Below are 22,005 nucleotides of genomic sequence, written 5' to 3'. Positions count from 1 at the left end.
ATTTGCTACCTAACATGTTCCAAAGCGCCGCGCATAAAAACCGAGTTCTTCCGGGGCTCAGAGCTCGGGTTCTTTTGGCGATAGACAAGTTGGATCGAGTGTTTTAAATAGCCCCTGGGCTAGGGGCAATTTTTTCTTATCAGAAGGATCGTCTTAGTGTCACTTCCTACAGTACAAGGTTAAAGTATGAATGCTCCACAGTGCCTCCTGCTTAGGCAAATGGAGCAAATCAGTTGCTTCTTTTTCCATTTGTTGTGGTCTAAGGTGGGGGGGGGGGGGCTTACGGAGAAACCATTACTTCACTGGTGGTTCCTCAGAAAACTCCCAAACATTTTTCACCCATTTTCGCACCAAAACCGGGCCGCAGGTTCGAGGACTGCTATGTACGACAAATGGCTGAAATTTGTAGAATTTATTCCTAACATCCATATGTCGAACAACCTTGAAATTTTTTTATATATCTTTATCTGTTTCCGAGAGAGGCGAAAAATAAATAACCGAAGCAATTTTCTCAAATTTTTACGGTATATTCTTTAAGCATATATCTAGAAGTGACATCTTCCCGTTTTCAAAAATCTTGTTTTAATTCTTGGGCGATTCCTTAGTAAAACCCAAAAAAGTAATAATGACCATTTTTAGCATCAAAACCAAGTATCGGATTCCAAGACAGCTACGCAGCGCAAAAGATTGAAATTTTTACCATACGTTCCTATCATCTCAATCTCGAATAGTCTAGAAAATTTTCTTGAAAATTTTATCCGTTTCCGAGACTAAGAGGTTCAAAATTTTTAGCTCATGAGCGGTTCCTTAGAGAAACCCAATAAAGCGTTTTTACCATATTTTTGTGCTAAAACCGAGTCAAAAAAGATATCGATCTGGAACAACCTTGAAAATCTTCTCGGTATTTTCTCAGTTTCCGAAGTACAGAGGTTGAAAGTTACCCTACTTGTGCACGTAAAATACGCACGCAAAATTCGGTGTGAGGCGAAAACGTAGTTTACAACGTGATGTAGCATGGGGAAACACGCTGTATAGTGTCTCCGTTATCATCAGTACGGTTCTGGGAATCCTGTGCTGTAATACGGAAGCACTTGCTAAATTACTGTGCACGTAAAATCCGGTCTAAGATGTAACATTGATTTTGCATTACTTCAGTTTCACAGAACGAAGTTATCAAAATTTCACTGGCCCTAAATTTCTTTTCATATGAGTGACATGCCTCGCTGTGGCAGGAAAAAGAAGAGAATCAATGGAAAAATTCTCCTATCAGTACACAAAAAAGGCAAATATGCTCATATTTAAAAGACTCTTACTGAAAACTGGAGTACCAGCTGCCTCATTCTACCTTCATCAACACCTTTAAAAACTTTCTCAAAAGTTTTGTCTTGCAAACATATTCGTGCTTCTTTATACTGCGGCAGAAGGAGGTAGTGGGAAAAGGTGGAAAAATAAGAAATAACGAAAGATAGGGAAGATGGCAGACAGAGGTTGTGGTAGAGAAAGAGCGAAGGAGAAAATGGCAGTGAGAGAGAACGAGAGGGAAACAGCGGCAGTGGAACATAGTTGATAGTGACAGAACAGTGTTAAGAAAACAGTGAAACAGAGAGTACCTACCGGAGAGGAAAAAAAAAGGACAAGGAGAAAGTAGAAGTGGATGAGATCCAGAGATAATGAGAGAAACTATGACAATGACAACATGAAAGAGAGAGGGAGAGAGAGAGAGAGAGAGAGAGAGAGAGAGAGAGAGAGAATGACAGTGAGAAGAGACAGCAGAGGTGGGAAGGTCGGAAGGAATGAATGAGACAGGCCCTGTAAGAGAGAGAAAGAGGGAGACAGTGACAACAAGAGGAGACAGTAGTAGTAGGGAGGAACGAAGGAGACTGTGGCTGTGAGACGGAAGCCAGTGACACAGAGACACAAAGAGATAATGACGAGTTGGGCTGAATGAGGGAGTGAGAAAATGGCAAGCGGGAATGGATGGGTATGAGAGACATAGCGGTGGACTAGTGGGTGTGAGTGAGTTAGTTGGGGAGCTTGTGGGAGAGAGAGATGAGCTGCATGTTTAAAACAGTGTGAATGGTTGGGAAAGATTTTAAAGGTGCTGAAGAAGAAAGAATGAGACAGCTGATAACCCCATTTTTCAGGCACTCTTTTTAAACAGGAGAATATTCGCCTTTTTTGTGCTCCGACAGGAGCATTTTTCCGCTTGTTCAGTAATCTTTCATTACCACAATTCCCGTGGATGTACGAATCTGTGGTCTTCCATTTGTTCAGGCTTGGATGTCCACGGCGTCATCTGACGTTTGAGATGATGTTGAAAGTTATCTGTTATCTTTCTGCCTTGCTTCCAAACCGGCCTGCAACGATTGTACACGTTCTGCGTTATGTGGGTCTCTTGATGATCCAGCCACTCAGTGCCAATAGATCACGGCACATGTAATTGAATTTTGACAAGACGAAAGCTCCATGGCGCCACCAGGTTAGTTGCTCATAATTATCTTAAATTTAATTGTTTGGGTTATTTGGAATGGACTATATGATGTTGTACTATCAACACTATTAGTACTGTCGTCTGTATGCACATATATTTTGGGTTAAATTTGTACTAATACGATTGTGCGAGTTATGTGTTTACTTCGTAACTTAAGTCTTGAATGGACATGATTATGTGCTCATTCTAACACTGGTTTTTGTACATTTTTATGGGAACTTTTGATGCACATTAGCTCTATTATGTGCAAATCCTACACAAGATAAGATTGTTTTTTAGGTTAGAGTATTCCGTTTTGCCAGTGTCTACTACACTACGTAGATCGTTCAGTTGTCAGATGCTAATTAATATACATACAGAGAGTACTGCCTGGAAAACCAGACTGTGGGAAGAGCATTAAGGATCTTTAAAAATGTATGATGCCTTGCCAGGGGCTCATTTGGCTTATTCAGAAAGAGGAGTTCAGATGAGAGTCTGAAGCGCCATTGTGAGATAGGGACCTCAAAAAAGGCAAGAATATTCAGAGGCTGCATGCACCCTCCGTTTGTCATTCCTCGCCAGGTGACACTGCTATTGCCTGGATGGGCTTATATCGATATTAGGTCGGAGGTTCAAATGGTTCAAATGGCTCTGAGCACTATGCGACTTAACTTCTGAGGTCATCAGTCGCCTAGAACTTAGAACTAATTAAACCTAACCAACCTAAGGACATCACACACATCCATACCCGAGGCAGGATTCGAACCTGCGACCGTAGCGGTCGCTCAGTTCCAGACTGTAGCGCCTAAATAGGTCGGAGGTCATCATGTTCCGGCTGATTAGTGTATATGATTATTAAATTCTCATGCCATAAATTATGAGTTGTAAAATGTGTAACATTTTACTAGCACTCCTATAGAATAAAAATCAAACAAGAACAAGCTTTTTGTCGTTATTGCACCTGGTAATGTTGAAATACGTCAGAGGACAATCAGGCTGAAATAAAATCTAACCCCCACGATCGTGCCACCGCTTGTCCCATTAAATCTTTAGCGAAAAATGTCTTTTTACTATTTTTTTCACAGTATACTATGCCGAAATATTCATAGAATACAGCATAATTCACAATTTTCTTAAAAAAGTCATTTCCGAATGGAAACGGATACTACTTATCATAATCGAAAATGGCCGTTGTCACCTGAATCTATCCCTCCCAACAGCGGTTACACGCTAAAAAAACTTTGCAAGAACCGCCCACAACCGTCCACTTTCAACTGAGACAGTTTCCCTCCTTTTGGTGGCTTGTGGTGTTACTACGATGACGTCATTATTTTGTCGAGAACTAAACGCTGCCGAACGCGGTATCGCAGTGGTTAGCACACTGGACTCGCATTCGGGAGGACGACGGTTCAAATCGGCGTCCAGCCATCCTGATTTAGGTTTTCCGTTACTTCCCTAAATCGCTTCAGGCAAATACCGGGCTGGTTCCTTTGAAAGGGCACGTCCGACTTCTTTTCCCATCCTTCCCTAATCCAATGCGACCGATGACCTCGCTGTTTGGTCCCCTCTCCGAAACCAACCAACCAATCAACGAAACCTTACGAAAGAATTACGACGTGTCCTATGAAGCAAATTATGATCTTTACAACTTCAGATGACACTGAAGGCTAACTTGCAGTATTATTTAATGGATTAAAATAGAATTCGGGAACCCTCATATATTACTGGTTCTGCACGCATGGAAATCATGTTTATAACACATTAACTGAACTAGCTGATGTAGGTATAGAAGGACTAAAATCACACAAATCGAAGTGTACAGACGAGGGTGCTTTCCATAGTATGTTATTACGGTTTATACCCCTTCCATTCACTATAGAGCACGCAAAGAATGATTTGTTGATTTGTTTCAATGCCTCTGTGCGTGATGTAATTAATCCAAGCTTGTCGGCACGATCTGAATTTTCCCAACAGGCAAAAATCACAAGGAAAGTGAACAGGCGGCGGCGGAGGTTCGAGTCCTCCCTCGGGCATGGGTGTGTGTGTTTGTCCTTAGGATAATTTAGGTTAAGTAGTGTGTAAGCTTAGGGACTGATGACCTTACCAGTTAAGTCCCATAAGATTTCACACAAATTTAATAAAATGAACAGGCGGTCGATGTTGCCACGACACTGCACTGCCCCTGCTGACTGTCCTCTGGTGACCAAAAGCCTCACGTATTCGTGTCAAGGCGGTCTGTGCTACTCATTCGTATTGCTGAAAATACCCAAACAGTCGTTTATCTTCTGTGAACTGATCCATACCTGGTTTAAGCAGCTGCCGGACGTACCGGTTGGCATTAAGAGTTTGGTGAAAGAAACGTGTTACGATGCGAAGAGCAGACATTGCGCACCAAACACCAGTCTTGACATCATGCAACGACTCTTCAAAATATTGATGAGGATTTTCTAATGCGTAATTGCGCTTGTTCTTTGAGTTCACATACCCTGAGAGGCTGAACCAAGCCTCATCTGAAGAAATGAAAAAGTGAGGATCTAAAAGTCCTGATTCCAGTTCATTCATTAACCACCGGCAGAACGCAACGCGTTAAAGGTCGTCTTGATGACTCAACTCATACACAATAGTACATTCGTAAGAGTACAGATGCAGGTCCTTTTTGATAACGTCTCGACACGACAGTCTCTTAATTCCAACTTGCACAGGTAAACGGCGTTGCGATTTCACAGGATTTGGTTCCGGGCTTTCTTTCACTAGAGTAATGTTTGCTGGTGTTCGAACTCATTTCCGATAGTTTCGGTTTTTATTCGTTACAGAGCCCGTTTCCCGCCGTTTTACGACTAAGTTTTAAATTGCAGGCTTTCCTGAAAGTTTTTCCCAAAACAATTCCAGCATTAAACTCCTGTGTTCCGCGTAACACTGGACAATGAACACGCGCTCTTTTACCATGAGCACCGTTTTGTGTTGCATTCAACTGGTCACTGTACACGTCTGCTCCTCTCAGTCACCGATACGTAACGACACAACAAGGTGCTCAGGACAGAGCGTGCGGGAGGTGCGCATGCAGAGACACGCGACAGCAACTGATTCTTCCTCTCTAAGTGCCTCGCCCTCCAAGAACATTGGCGACCACTTGCTTGTCCATGGCTTTTTCTGAAGAGCCATAGCCAATCTGTGTTAAAACCAAGCCAATGGCTTCAGTTCTTTAGCCAGCATAACCTTCTGCGTCCTGGGCCACGTCTGCCATCAATCTTTCCTTGGAGTGTTAGCTGCAACAGGTTGTATTGCGAAGTGTGATATTTACGTCACAACTAATCAGAACTTTCTTCATTTTCTGGGAAGAACTTCTGGCTTGCTCAATTCTGAAGCGAATTTCTTAACAAGAGTCCCAGTTGTAGTTGATTTGACACCTTAAATATTTATATGATGGAACTGTATCGGTCTTACCATTACTGAGTGCAAGAGTGCCTTGAATTTGATCTCGGTTGCTGCTGGAAACCTTCTACTTTTGTCTTCCCGACGTTTAATAGCAACTACATGGCGTTGTTCTCTTTAGTAACGTTGTTTAGTATTTCTCGAAGATCTTCAGGCATGACTACAATTAAGACAGTGTCATCAGCATATCTGATGTTAATTACCATAACTCCATTAACCACCACTCTGATATCTTACATCAGGAGCATCTCGTAAAATCTTTTCACAACAGATGTTGAAAAGTAATGGGCCGAGAATGCAGAACTGACGAACTTCTTTCATAATCGATACTTCTTCTGACAGCTATTTATCGACACGCACACTAGCACTTTGGCTCCAATACAGATTTCCATCAACTGGATCGCACAATCATCCCGTCCTGGTTCACCTAAGATATGCAACAGTTTGTCATGGTGAATGGTGTCAAAAATTTTCTCATAATCTATGAAATAAGCATAAACATTATTGACATAAGCTCCACGGCTTTGTGGAATCAATATTTGAAGACTGAGTAACGCCTCCCGAGGCACGAAAATACTTCTGCATCCAAACTCACGAGTCTCCAGTGCTTTCCTTATATTTGCGGTATACTCTCAAGTGCAGTATTTTAAGGAATCATTTGAGGAGATAAGTCATTAACAGGAGCATTCTATAGTCATTGCAGAGCTCTGCATTAGTCTTTTTGGGAAGTGGTGCAAATACTGATTTGAGCCAGTCATTTTATATGACAGATATCCATATGTATTACTGAACAGTTCTACCAACCAGAAAAGAATGCTTACGACCTTGGGCTGCTTTAGTACTTCAGTGTGTATTAGTACCTTGAGCCTTCCCACTTTTTGACATTATTATGAGATGCTCTATTTCTGTTCTTGTGATATCCACACAGTCGCCCTCCCAGACAGCATGATCAACATTTATGTAGTCCCTGTAGTGATTTACACTGTATTTCTTCCACTCACAAAGTTTCTCTCTAGTACCAGGGAGTTAGGAGGTTATGAGGAGTGCACTCCCCCTGCTGTTCTAAAGCCCTACTGCTAGCCTTACTTTATTTTACATTTTGAATGAGTTATGCTTACGTTCAGTTCTTCTATTTCGCTACATGCCTTTGGAAAATGTTGTTTCACATTATGTATTTCATTCCATATTACTTTCTGCACTTCTCCGTACATTACTGGGTCTTTACTTTCGAAGGATCTTCTGTGATCGATCAGTTGTAGGATTTCGTCTGTCATCCGCGCCTTCCTTTTCTTACCCTGCTGTCTCTAGTTTTTCTTGGCACACTTCATTCACTATATATCTGACTTTGCTCCACTTGTCTTCAACATTATTTATATCTATGCTTTACTAGGTGGCATTTATTGCTGTAGACAACGCCGTTTGTGTTTCGTTCCTCAGTACTGTTTCCATATTTATTGTGGCTAGAAAAAGCCAATTTATTAATTGTATATTGATGAAAATGTACTCAATTTCATTTCTGACATTTTTGTCGTTGTTTGAGGGCCAAATGTAGAGACGACGCTGAGACAACTGAAAATAAGTGTCTGCAATTATGAACTCCTCGCCATGGGATAGCCGGCCGGAGTGGCCGAGCGGTTAAAGGCGCTACAGTCTGGAACCGCACGACCGCTACGGTCGCAGGTTCGAATCCTGCCTCGGGCATGGATGTGTGTGATGTCCTTAGGTTAGTTAGGTTTAAGTAGTTCAAAGTTCTAGGGGACTTACGACCACAGCAGTTGAGTCCCATAGTGCTCAGAGCCATGGGATAGTTGGACCACACGATCATCTCAGTCACTGCCGACCCCTAAATCGAAACTGTCTACTATATCAGCTTACCGACCGTAGCATAATTTGACATTCAACCCGCCCATTACTATGGTAGCCTCAGTTGTTTTGGTTAAATACCAGGCTGTCTTGACTTGGCTGTAAAATGTTTCGATATCATCCTATGATGCATCACAAGTTGGGGCACACATCTGCATAATGTTAAGCGGAACGCGTTTTACACTGAATTGTAAGGAACCGACTCTGTCGGACGCGGCACAAATTTCTTGCCCGTTGCGTTGATAGCTGGGTGTACTAAGAACCATAATCCAATGAAATGGTGTGGATCAATACAGCCTGCATAATATACTTGATAAATATTAACGTTACATTTTCCCGAATTGAGTCAGTACATCTCACTGATTCCAAGGATGTCAACTTTGAGTGTTTCCATCTCACTGATGGCAGTGTGACTTCCCACTTTGAAGTAAGCTGCTGACGTTCCAAGTCGCTGTCCTTCTTATGACTGGGCCAAAGGTTCATTGCAACCCCTGACCACTGAAGGGTAGGCAGAGACTGGGAGCGTTGGCTTTTTTTTTTCCAGTCACGCTAAAGATTTTCGTGGCAAATAAGTGCGAGGTGGCTCCACGTTGCCTTCCTTGCGCAGTTTTCCGACCGTTTACGCCAAATGTATGCTACGCCACCGTATCAGCCGATATCTAGACTCACTAGTAACGAAGCTGTTGCCGTCCGTCATTATGGATTCCAGTGGCATTTCCTTCACTGATTGGCACATCGAAATCACGGTTTCCAGCATTTTCTCTGATGAGACGTTCTCATATTATAATGACGAGGCAAATCCAAACGTACTATGGACTCACCTTACTGCAGACTGAATTGCAAAATACAATAACATATAATTGCACTCACACGTATTGGAAATTTTTTGGCAATTTGTGATAAGGTCTTATGGAACGAAACGTCTGAGGTCATCGGTCCATAAGCTTACGCACTCTTTAATCTAACTTAATCTAAGGACAACACACACACCCATGCCCGAGGCAGGACTCGAACCTCCGACGGGGATAGCCGCCCGGGCCGTGACAAGACGCCTGAGACCGCGCGGCTCACACGTATTGCTGAATGGAGTACACACTGAGGTGATAAAAGTCATGGGATATAGAATGAAATTTTCACTCTACAGCGGAGTGTGCGCTGATATGAAACTTCCTGGCAGATTAAAACTGTGTGCCGGACCGAGACTCGAACTTGGGACCTTTGCCTTTCGCGGGCAAGTGCTCTACCAACTGAGCCACCTAAGCACGACTCACGCCCCGTCCTCACAGCTTTACTTCTGCCAGTACCTCGTCTCCTACCTTCCACTGCCCGCGAAAGGCAAAGGTCCCGAGTTCGAGTCTCGGTCCGGCACACAGTTTTAATCTGCCAGGAAGTCATGGGATATCTCCTAATATCGTGTCGGTGCAGTAGTTCGACGTGGCATGGACTCACCACGTCGTTGGAAGTCCGATACAGAAATAATGAGCCTTGCTGCGTCTATAGCTGTCCATAACTGCGTAAGTGTTTCCGGTGGACAAGGTTGTGCACGAACTCACCTCCCCATTACGTTCCATAAAATGTTAAGTGCGACTCATGTTGGGCGATCTGGGTGGCCAGATCATTCGCTCGAGTTGTCCATAATGTTATTCAAACCAATCGCGAACAATTGTGGCCAATGACATGGCCTATTGTCAACCGTAAAATGGCTGCAAATGGCCTCCAAGTAGCCGAACATAACCATCGCTAGTCAATGATCGATTCAGTTGGATCAGAGGACTCGAATTTGGTATCCTTGGAACACTCTTGACACTGAATAACGGAATACTGAATTCCCTAACGATTTCAGAAATGAAATGTCCCATGCGTCCAGCTCCAACTACCATTCTGCCTTAAAAATCCGTTAATTCCCTCGTGCGGCCATAATCACGTCGGACACCTTTTCACAGGAATCACATGATTACAAATGACAGCTTCGCCAATGAACTTCCTATTTATACCTTGTGTACGCGAGACTACCGCCATCTGTATATGTGCATATCGCTAACGCATGACTTTTTATCACCTCAGTGTTCAACAAAACACATTTTTGTATGCCTGTGAAAAAAAATTCTTGATAACTACCATGAGGTCGAAAGAGGGTCACAGCGCATCTTACAACAAAAGTTGCAACAGCAACAGAAACAAATGAGAAATTAATTGAAAGACCGGGAAGGTGCTGTAAGCTTGATGACGAAAAGAAGTCTTTAGTCGGTATGACCGTGAGGGGTTGTGATCGTCCGAGACGGGGTGCTATATCGTTTAGTACGAGGTGCATTCAAGTTCTAAGGCCTTCGATTTTTTTTCTAATTAACTACTCACCCGAAATCGATGAAACTGGCGTTACTTCTCGGCGTAATCGCCCTGCAGACGTACACATTTTTCACAACGCTGACGCCATGATTCCATGGCAGCTGCGAAGGCTTCTTTAGGAGTCTGTTTTGACTACTGGAAAATCGCTGAGGCAATAGCAGCACGGCTGGTGAATGTGCGGCCACGTAGAGTGTCTTTCATTGTTGGAAAAAGCCAAAGTCACTAGGAGCCAGGTCAGGTGAGTAGGGAGCATGACGGATCACTTCAAAGTTGTTATCACGAAGAAACTGTTGCGTAACGTTAGCTCGATGTTCGGGTGCGTTGTCTTGGTGAAACAGCACACGCACAGCCCTTCCCGGACGTTTTTGTTGCAGTGCAGGAAGGAATTTGTTCTTCAAACATTTTTGCAGGATGTACCTGTTACCGTAGTGCCCTTTGGAACGCAATGGGTAAGGATTACGCTCTCGCTGTCCCAGAACATCATCATTTTTTCAGCACTGGCGGTTACCCGAAATTTATTTGCTGGCGGTGAATCTGTGTTCTTCCATTGAGCTGACTGGCGGATTGTTTCTGGATTGAAAAATGACATCCACGTCTCATCCATTGTCACAACAGACGAAAAGAAAGTCCCATTCATGCTGTCATTGCGCGTCAACATTGCTTGGCAACATGCCACACGGGCAGCCATGTGGTCGTCCGTCAGCATTCGTGGCACCCACCTGGATGACACTTTTCGCATTTTCAGGTCGTCATGCAGGATTGTGTGCACAGAACCCACAGAAATGCCAACTCTGGAAGCGATCTGTTCAACAGTCATTCGGCGATCCCCCAAAAAAATTCTCTCCACTTTCTCGATCATGTCGTCAGACCGGCTTGTGCGAGCCCGAGGATGTTTTGGTTTATTGTCACACGATGTTCATCCCTCATTAAACTGTCGCACCCACGAACGCACTTTCGACACATCCATAACTCCATCACCACATGTCTCCTTCAACTGTCGATGAATTTCAATTGGTTTCACACCACGCAAATTCAGAAAACGAATGATTGCATGCTGTTCAAGTAAGGAAAACGTCGCCATTTTAAGTATTTAAAGCAGTTCTCATTCTCGCCGCTGGCGGTAAAATTCCATCTGCCGTATGGTGCTGCCATCTCTGGGTCGTATTGACAATGAACGCGGCCTCATTTTAAAACAATGCGCATGTTTCTATCTCTTTCCAGTCCGGAGAAAAAAAAATCGGAGGCCTTAGAACTTGAATGCACCTCGTAGAAACAGTGTCGTGTCACACCCTATTCTCAGGTTGTTCCGGGAGGAAGGAGCGAAGGGCAGCTGACTGGCATTGTGGTGCTAGTGCAAGCTCGGACACTAGGTGCGGCGCTGTGTACTCACCTGAAATCGTAGATGGGGCCGTAAACCTTCCTCATGCAGCGCAGGTACCGAGCCAGGTTGTCCTTTCGGCAAATCATGGAGCCCTTCGGTATGTGGTTGGTGAACTGCAACATACACCCAACGGTATCATGTCAAGCGCTCAGCATTTCACAGGAGCGAAGACAGCGAAAATACTTATGAGGGCGTGTTTTACATCTGCATTTCTGTTTCGCATGATGCGTAATAAATTGCAAAAATGATTGACACAAATACTTGATATTTATTTTGACAGTTCTTAATTTCGGTAAGCTATTATAAAGAATGTGAATGAATACTGATGATCTGTTAGATGTCAAAATGGTTCAAATGGCTCTGAGCACTATGGGACTCAACTGCTGAGGTCATTAGTCCCCTAGAACTTAGAACTAGTTAAACCTAACTAACCTAAGGACATCACAAACACCCATGTCCGAGGCAGGATTCGAACCTGCGACCGTAGCGGTCTTGCGGTTCCAGACTGCAGCGCCTTTAACCGCACGGCCACTTCGGCCGGCTTAGATGTCAATGAGGTTGGCTATAGGAAATGTAAAGGTACCAGAGTAGCAGTTCTGACGTTCCATAATGGAAGCAAGACTCGAGAACAATAAAGACACGTTGATAGCGTTTGTCGACCTGAAAAAAGCGTTCGACAATGAAAAATAGTGCAAGATGTTCGAAATTCTCTGGAAAACAGATATAAGGGGGTATGAAAAGACGGGTAATATACACTCTATTCAGAAACCAAGTATCGATTTTGTAGAAAACGGTGGTGTACGGGTAAGATGCATCACAGGAGAATTGTAGATGCAAAAGTTGTAGTTGTTGCTGTAAACGATGGCTTGGCTTCATGGCACAAAAAATGGTTCAAATGGCTCTGAGCACTATGGGACTCAACTGCTGTGGTCATAAGTCCCCTAGAACTTAGAACTACTTAAACCTAACTAACCTAAGGACATCACACACATCCATGCCCGAGGCAGGATTCGAACCTGCGACCGTAGCGGTCGTGCGTTCATGGCACAGCTAAACCTATGTTCTGCTGCTAAAGTACCAGAAAAGGCGTGATATTAACTCTCCAGGAGACGATAACCATTGCGACATGGAGATTGCAGAGGCTGTGGCATGGCGAAATTCGCACGAGATTTGATCGACGATTCCGTAAACCTGGACCTACTGATAAGGGTAATTCAGCAGTTACTGAACCAGTTTAAACGCCGTGGACAAGGTCGCTCATCAGCCTCTGTTGACCGAACTGAAGACATTAGAACATATGGTCTTGTCTTATAGTCGAAGCAAGTGCCAAGGAAGGCAGTTGTTATTATGGAATATTTTGCTAACATTCCTAGATGTGAGAGCTTTATGAACCGGTGTATTGTTGCTATCGCTTAATGAAGCACAGTTAAACCTGGAGCCTTTCTTTTCATTTATCGGTCTTGAAGATTAGTTCCCCATTTTCATTTACTTTCATGACTCTGTTTGCACACTCGCATTGCACATCGTAAGCTGCATACTGAGAAGCATTTATGAAAGTTAGTAAGATAGCGTCCTGCATTGGACATTGCAAATACGGTAAATGAAATTTAATTTTTGATAGTTACATCATTATTCCTAATAGCAACAAGTTGCACAGCGGCCGATCGTTCCGGGCGCACAGTTTGACTGTGGACTTTTTATCACAGACACAGTCCCTTTGACTGTTTGACTGTTCAGGGATGTCACTAAACCCGCTCAAAATGTAAAGAACCGTGCATGAGCAGCGGCTATTAGACGGAGGATCCGTTCCAGTCATTCCACCAGGAAGGAGGTATACGGCTCGTGTTGTCTGTAATTTAATCATGCCTAGACGGTCAATACCGCGGTTCGATCACGTCCGCATTGTTACATAGTGCCAGGAAGGGCTCTCAACAAGGGAAGTGTCCAGGCGTCTCGGAGTCAACCAAAGCGATGTTGTTCGGACATGGAGGGGATACAGAGAGACAGGAACTGTCAATGACATACCTCGCAGAGGCCGCCCAAGGTCTACTACTGCGGTGGATGACCGCTACCTACGGATTATGGCCCAGAGGAATCCTGACAGCAACGCCACCATGTTGAAAAATGCTTTTCGTGCAGCCACAGCACAGGACATCGTGAATACAGGCATGCATAAATGCAAGAGGATGTGCTACTTGGTATTAGAGGTACCGGTGTGTAAAGCAGTGTGGACCACCATGTATGAAGGTCTCGCGGTATGGTGGTACAACATACAATGTGTGGTTTTCATGAGCAATAAAAAGGGCGGAAATGATGTTTATGTTTATCTGTATTCCAATACCGAGGTGATGAAAAACTTTTGGGATGTGTTTCATTTGGTGTCTTAAAATTTTCTGAACTTTATTTATTCACCCATTTCTTACCGCGTGCAAAGTAAGCACTCCCCAGTCTTCAACATATTTTGTGGTATCGTAAAATTGCGTTATAAATTATTTTTTGGCTAAAAAACTACACTAAGCAACACAATTAAAGAGTTACTTTTTCGATACCCCGTAAGTCGGAAATTTGGTGGTGCCTACAACGTTCCTCTGTCGTAGTGCAAAAGCGTTTATCAGCCTCCGGCTCTGCGCCCGTCAAAGAGAATGTTGTCGATACATGCAAAATAAAGGCCAGAGCTGAAACGTCAAGTGAGGTGTTAGGTGAGTTAATAATGTCACAGTGGCACCAAAGTTTGTGCCCAACGACACAGTGGACGTGTCACACAATTGGATGGTAGTCATACACCCTGTTACCCACATTTCACCCCTTTTTTTAACGGCTCTGCGACGGAGGTCAGAACCGCACTGCCCACGTTGAAATCACACGGTTATCTCATGGGTGACCGACGAAATGCTTTCAGGCACACCGACAATCAGGATCGACACGAAAAGGCCTCAGAGGATGGCATAAAGTGCGTCAATGAAACCACTCTTCCCTTGGGGCGTTGATTCGCGCACATTTCGCGGTCGCAAATTACAGTTCTCAGTACGATGAGCAAAAGGAGACACTCTCGACAGTCTCTGACGCTGCTGGCATCCCAGGACATTTAAACCTTACTACTCTAAGGACACTCCCATTGAACGTGATCCTACCCCGTTTAGGTCGAACCATGGCTATTTCTGCTCTGGTGTACAGGCTGAACCACTAGGACCCGCTCAAAGCCATTCGACGAAATTTGAATGTGATCTGATGCAGACAAAGGTGCTTATGCTTTTTCGTGCCTACTGTTTCATGCCCTCCTGTGGCGTGATGAGGAACGGCTGCGACATTGACACATGTGTGAATACAATGGCAGAGAACTCCTCTGAGACCCCCCGTACGGCAATACCATCAGTGGCACCCGCCAACATTTATTTAGAATTTGGAAAATGTGCCTTTACAGAGAAAACCTGCGAAGTAGTCCTAGACGCCTACAGGCAAACAAACGCTTGAAACCTCTGCAATGACAATTAAGGGGCTCCGGAACGCCCTATACTTGCAATGTTAAAATAACGCTTATAAATTACATCTTTCCTCACAAAGTATTTGAGGTAGGAAGTTGAACTTTTTACAGATTATTTATTGGAATATGGGCTACAACTTAACACAGGGATTTTACAAAATTTTAGTTCAGTTATTAAAGATGATTTTTTTTCAATTGTAATGAAAATTCACAACATTTTTTTGCAATTTTTTATTTATATATTCAAAAATATACAGTTTTTTGGAAAAAGGCTGTGTTAAATTATGCAGAAGGTACTGTGTAACATTTACTGAAAGTTTGAAACAAATATGTTTGGAAGATCCTTAGAAAACATGTAATTAGTATGAGAAAATAAAAGTTTTGGGAATCGAGCGACAAAGATTGGATTAACTTTTTAGTGCATTCCAGATCCATAGGATGGATTATCTTCATCCTCTGCAAACTCCTCCTCCAGCTTCCTCTTGTTCCTCCTCCTGTTTACTCTTGCTTGTATTTCTAGATTCCTTACAGCCCTGTCTGCAGCCCGAAGGCGTTCCTTGTCTAAAGCGAGCATCGCTCGTTGTTGTGTTCGTAGATTTTGCTACCATTTTCTTCAGTTGCAGTGACTGCAACACTGTTCCAAAAGGTGGTCGTGTATGAACACTTATCACATTTCAGTTGTATTTCACTAGCAAGTCCTACGTGCTTTATTATGGAGAGTTCCAGACAAACTTCACTACAATGAATACATCTTACACAGTTTGAAAAAATTCCTTTGAGAACCGACATATCAAATATTTCATTCACGTCCGATTCGCCCATAAAACATTCATAGTTTTCACTCATTGAACCAAGCTTCTTCTGTGAAGTATTTTCTTTCCCACTTTGACTGCTATGGGCAGGTGTACTTGAGAGGTTAGGTTCACTCACTTGGTTATCGTCTTTATTGTTTACAGTAATAACACATACCTTTGGCTTTCCAACATTTCTCCTTTTCTTAAAAGCCTTCAGAGGATTTCTAATAACTTTACTTTTATTCATTATTATACTTCAACAAAACAGAGACTCAAGAAACAGAATTAATTACGAATATTTTCGAGATAACGACAGAGTAAATAAACATGAAACAATCGACAATCACACCAGCGATATATATTGAACCATCACAGGTTAGCCACAACACATACTTTATCTCACATCACTAAAATGTACCTGATGAACACGGACGTTAATAATAACACCATTTGACAGCAGTTTAGCAGCGCCACAGTGGGTTACGCCCATGTAGAACACATTTCAAAAAAAATTTAAAAATAGTTGTAGTCTTCGGAATTGAATAAATTATATATCTATTAAAAGGTAATAGTCTGCAAGTTCAGAAAACGCAAAAAAGTAAAAATTGAACTTTTCATGATTTTGAGCCTTTCCGGAGCCCCTTAACTCGGAAATGGAGCAACGTATATAAATATTTCCTAACATTAATTTCTCAGCACATCTTATCCTTACAGGCTTTTCAGACTGTTTCTGATCACCCTGGTCATATCACTTGGGATATAAGATCTTAAAATGTTATTTTTCAGTTACAATTTACTTTTGTTTTGACATATTTTTGCATCAACGTTATAATATCGATTGATCTGTCAGAGATATGGTTCATTATTAAATTTATATCTCTGATGAAAATCGATTTATATTGTACGTAAAATTTAGGACTGTCTTATCATTGACAAATATGACAAAACAAAACTAGGTCGAAATAGGAAAGTAAGCTTCGCTTAAAATCGACACTACTGGCCATTAAAACTGCTACACCATGAAGATGACGTGCTACAGACGCGAAATTTAACTGACAGGAAGAAGATGCTGTGATATGCAAATGATCAGCTTTTCAGAGCATTCACACAAGGTTGGCGCCGGTGTCGACACATACAACGTGCTGACATGAGGAAAGTTTCCAACCGATTTCTCATCCAGAAACAGCAGTTGACCGGCGTTGCCTGGTGAAACGTTGTTGTGATGCCTCGTGTAAGGAGGAGAAATGCGTGCCACCATGTTTCCGACTTTGATAAAGGTCGGATTGTAGCCTATCGCGATTGCGGTTTATCGTATCGCGACATTGCTGCTCGCGTTGGTCGAGATCCAATGACTGTTAGCAGAATATTGAATCGGTGGGTTCAGGAGGGTAATACGGAACGCAGTGCTGGATCCCAACGGCCTCGTATCACTAGCAGTCGAGATGACAGGCATCTTATCCGCACGGCTGTAACGGGTCGTGCAGCCACGTCTCGATCCCTGAGTCAACAGATGGGGACGTTTGCAAGACAACAACCATCTGCACGAACAGTTCGCCGACGTTTGCAGCAGCATGGACTATCAGCTCGGAGACCATGGCTGCGGTTACCCGTGACGCTGCATCACAGACAGGAGCGCCTGCGATGGTGTACTCAACGACGAACTTGAGTGCACGACTGGCAAAACGTCATTTTTTCGGATGAATCCAGGTTCTGTTTACAGCATCGTGATGGTCGCATCCGTGTTTGGCGACATCGCAGTGAACGCGTATTCGTCACCGCCATACTGGCGTATCACCCGGGGTGATGGTATGGGGTGCCATTGGTTACACGTCTCGGTCACCTCTTGTTCGCATTGACGGCACTTTGAACAGTGGACATTACATTTCAGATGTGATACGACCCGTGGCTCTACCCTTCATTCTATCCCTGCAAAATCCTACATTTCAGCAGGATAATGCACGACCGCATGTTGCAGGTCCTGTACGGGCCTTTCTGGATACAGAAAATGTTCGACTGCTGCCCTGTCCAGCACGTTCTCCAGATCTCTCACCAACTGAAAACGTCTGGTCAATGGTGGCCGAACAACTGGCTCGTCATAATATGCCAGTTACTACTCTCGATGAACTGTGGTATCGTGTTGAAGCTGCATGAGCAGCTGTACCTGTACACGCCATCCAAGCTCTATTTGACTCAATGCCCAGGCGTATCAAGGCCGTTATTAAGGCCAGAGGTGGTTGCTGTGGGTACTGATTTCTAAGGATGTATGCACCCAGATTGCGTGAAAATGTAATCACATGTCAGTTCTAGTATAATATATTTGTCCAATCAATACCCGTTTATCATCTGCATTTCTTCTTGGTGTAGCAAATTTCAATAGCCAGTAGTGTATAACAGTAAATGAAAAAAAAATTAAAAACAGCTCTGGTGGATTACTATTACAACAGTATGCGTCCCAGTGAGCTTGTTGTGTCTGTTTGTTACCTGCCAGGCCTTGAGCTGCTTGTAGTGGGACAGAGGGAAGCCGGACGTGCGCCACCACAGGTTCCACGTGTCGCGCGGCGCGCCCCCTCCGGCTTCAGAGTTGTACTCGCGCCAGCCGCGCTCCACGCACACCTGCAACAAGTGTCCACGTGAGAAGCCGCGCCACTGGTCCACAGTTCGGTTCTGGCGGGTGTCGCACTTTTTTATTGTCTCCTTCTCCTCTCCCCCCTTCCTGCCAATATTACTTTTATTCGCGGTCATCCACACTTTTAATGTACCACACATGCCTACCATTTCAATCCACACTAACATTAGAAAAGTGAAAGTAACTGCCTGTTACGCTTCACGACTAAGCTGCATATCCAGACACTCCGGGATGATGATGGCATTGAAACAGAGGATGACACGCGTAAGCCTGAAATACTAAACACCTTTTTCCAAAGCTGTTTCACAGGGGAAGACCGCACTGCAGTTCCTTCTCTAAATCCTCGCACAAACGAAAGAATGGCTGACATCGAAATAAGTGTCCAAGGAATAGAAAAGCAACTGGAATCACTCAACAGAGGAAAGTCCACTGGACCTGACGGGATACCAATTCGATTCTACACAGAGTACGCGAAAGAACTTGCCCCCCTTCTAACAGCCGTGTACCGCAAGTCTCTAAAGGAACGGAAGGTTCCAAATGATTGGAAAAGAGCACAGGTAGTCCCAGTCTTCAAGAAGGGTCGTCGAGCAGATGCGCAGAACTATAGACCTATATCTCTGACGTCGATCTGTTGTAGAATTTTAGAACATGTTTTTTGCTCGAATATCATGTTGTTTTTGGAAACCCAGAATCTACTATGTGGGAATCAACATGGATTCCGGAAACAGCGATCGTGTGAGACCCAACTCGCTTTATTTGTTCATGAGACCCAGAAAATATTAGATACAGGCTCCCAGGTAGATGCTATTTTTCTTGACTTCCGGAAGGCGTTCGATACAGTTCCGCACTGTCGCCTGATAAACAAGGTAAGAGCCTACGGAATATCAGACCAGCTGTGTGGCTGGATTGAAGAGTTTTTAGCAAACAGAACACAGCATGTTGTTATCAATGGAGAGACGTCTACAGACGTTAAAGTAAACTCTGGCGTGCCACAGGGGAGTGCTATGGGACCATTGCTTTTCACAATATATATAAATGACTTAGTAGATAGTGTCGGAAGCCCCATGCGGCTTTTCGCGGATGATGCTGTAGTATACAGAGAAGTTGCAGCATTAGAAAATTGTAGCGAAATGCAGGAAGATCTGCAGCGGATAGGCACTTGGTGCAGGGAGTGGCAACTGACCCTTAACATAGACAAATGTAATATATTGCGAATACATAGAAAGAAGGATCCTTTATTGTATGATTATATGATAGTGGAACAAACACTGGTAGCAGTTACTTCTGTAAAATATCTGGGAGTATGCGTGCGGAACGATTTGAAGTGGAACGATCATATAAAATTAATTGTTGGTAAAGCGGGTACCAGGTTGAGATTCATTGGGAGAGTCCTTAGAAAATGTAGTCCATCAACAAAGGAGGTGGCTTACAAAACACTCGTTCGACCTATACTTGAGTATTGCTCATCAGTGTGGGATCCGTACCACATCGGGTTGACGGAGGAGATAGAGAAGATCCAAAGAAGAGCGGCGCGTTTCGTCACAGGGTTATTTGGTAACCGTGATAGCGTTACGGAGATGTTTAGCAAACTCAAGTGGCAGACTCTGCAAGAGAGGCGCTCTGCATCGCGGTGTATCTTGCTGTCCAGGTTTCGAGAGGGTGCGTTTCTGGATGAGGTATCGAATATATTGCTTCCCCCTACTTATACCTCCCGAGGAGATCACAAATGTAAAATTAGAGAGATTAGAGCGCGCACGGAGGCTTTCAGACAGTCGTTCTTCCCGCGAACCATACGCGACTGGAACAGGAAAGGGAGGTAATGACAGTGGCACGTGAAGTGCCCTCCGCCACACACCGTTGGGTGGCTTGCGGAGTATAAATGTAGATGTAGATGCTCAACTAGTTTTGTTAAAATTATGTATGAAGATAGCATGATCGCTGAGGAAGAACATACGCTGTTTAGAAGGTGTGTAGTACAATGTATTTATGGGTTTGAAGAATTAAGCGAAATATGGAACAAGAATACTCTTTGAAACACCTATTTACTCTTTGAACTTTATCATATTTCCGAAAATGCGTTTATTGTTTGATATGTTCTATACAATACGATTCAACGTAATGAATACGAAGTTCATACAGTCCTGTACATATTTAATCCATACTTCAATTCTCATATTAATCATCATATTTTAGCCACTGAAAGGCAAGTCTCTCTTATAATTCAGATTTCCATAAACAGATAGTGGTCATGTGATTAGCATTGCTGTCTCTCGATCATGAGTTCCTGAGTTCAGTAACCGCCCCAATCGATTTTTTTCTGCTCGCGTCTGAATGTGCGCGTTGTCCTCATCATTTTATCATCATCAACGTTCAAGTCACTGCAGTGGCATCAAACGAAAAGACTTGAACCAATCTCTCGAACAACTCAACCGGGATTTCCTACCCAGTAAAACCATAAGCACATTTTGTTTCATTTTATTGATACACTAGCGCAGCCATGGGTAACAGCTAGAACACAATGCTTATAGACTCCTCATCGTGTTTAATCCATACTTCCATACTAATATTATAAATATGAAAGTAACTTAGTCTCTTATGTTTCCGTGACTAAACCGCTAAACCGATATCCAAGAATTTTGGTGCGAGGTAGCTTAAACCCTCTTGAAGAAGATGAGCTACTTTACGAAGTGAGTAGGATAAGATATTGACAGAGTTCAAGAATATAGTGCAAATTAAGGAAAAATATTTACTCTTTGGAAAACTTTTTAACCTTTACTTTTGAACTTTATCATATTTGTGAAAATGCTTTTATTGGTTGCACTATGTGACATGATTCAACGTAATCAATACAATGCTTTTTCAGTTCTCAATGCGTTTAATCCACACTTCCTTACTAATGCCAGCATTATTAACTGCGAAAGTAACTCGCTCTCTTTCGTTTCCAAGCCTGTACCACAGAACCGATTCCGATGGTATTTGGTATAGCGATAGTTTGAACTCTGAAGAAGATCATAGGCTACTTTAGAAAGTTGTACCATTAACATTACTAAATATCGTATACGTGAAAGGCATGCTGGCGTGATCTTAGTGCCAAAAGATTATTCCAGGATGGATCACATACAATGCTAATGTGTGTGTAGTTTATGGTATTGGCTTCCTACATCACCTGGCATAGCTGGAGAGTTTTGATGGAGATTCAAAAATAAAATTATTACTATAAATCTCGCAAACGTTTAACCCGACTTAGCGCATAGTTGTAAGAGAGTTCAAGCTGCGAACGTTACTCGAATCCAAAAAACCTCAGAGCTGCCTCATGTACGCCGAATCTTGGATGCAGCTATACAGAGGTAGAGACACATCAGAATAGTCGCAATCGCGTCGCATTTTAAATCCTGAGCGTCTCTTGTCTCTTACAGCTTCCAAGACGCTTGAAGACTCACAACGACTGCGTCATTTAAAGGCTGTACGACAGAGATTCGAAAGTGTGGTGTGCGTACTGTAAGACCTTCGGTACACACACCATCAGATTATTTGACTTGTCGCTCTAACGAAGTAGGCGAGTGTCAGCAATATGTCTCGTGGTCTTATCGTGGCGTGTTTATCTTCTGCCGT

At 43.2% G+C, this 22,005-nt stretch overlaps 1 protein-coding gene across 1 annotated transcript in view; it reads right to left on the bottom strand.

The window, feature by feature from the left end:
* LOC124545859 (probable tubulin polyglutamylase TTLL2) overlaps positions 1-22,005 on the bottom strand; it is a 433,526-nt gene that overhangs the window by 164,950 nt on the left and 246,571 nt on the right. The window contains exons 3-4 of the mRNA XM_047124817.1: positions 18,249-18,380; positions 11,502-11,605 (exon numbers count right to left, since the gene is read on the bottom strand). Coding sequence (XP_046980773.1) covers positions 11,502-11,605; positions 18,249-18,380 — 236 coding nt within the window. The remainder of the gene's footprint in view (positions 1-11,501; positions 11,606-18,248; positions 18,381-22,005) is intronic.

This window comes from Schistocerca americana, chromosome 8 (genome assembly GCF_021461395.2).
Source record: "Schistocerca americana isolate TAMUIC-IGC-003095 chromosome 8, iqSchAmer2.1, whole genome shotgun sequence".
Lineage (NCBI taxonomy): Eukaryota > Metazoa > Arthropoda > Insecta > Orthoptera > Acrididae > Schistocerca > Schistocerca americana.
Note: the sequence above shows the minus strand (reverse complement) of the source record. Positions and strands in the feature narration are given on the sequence as shown.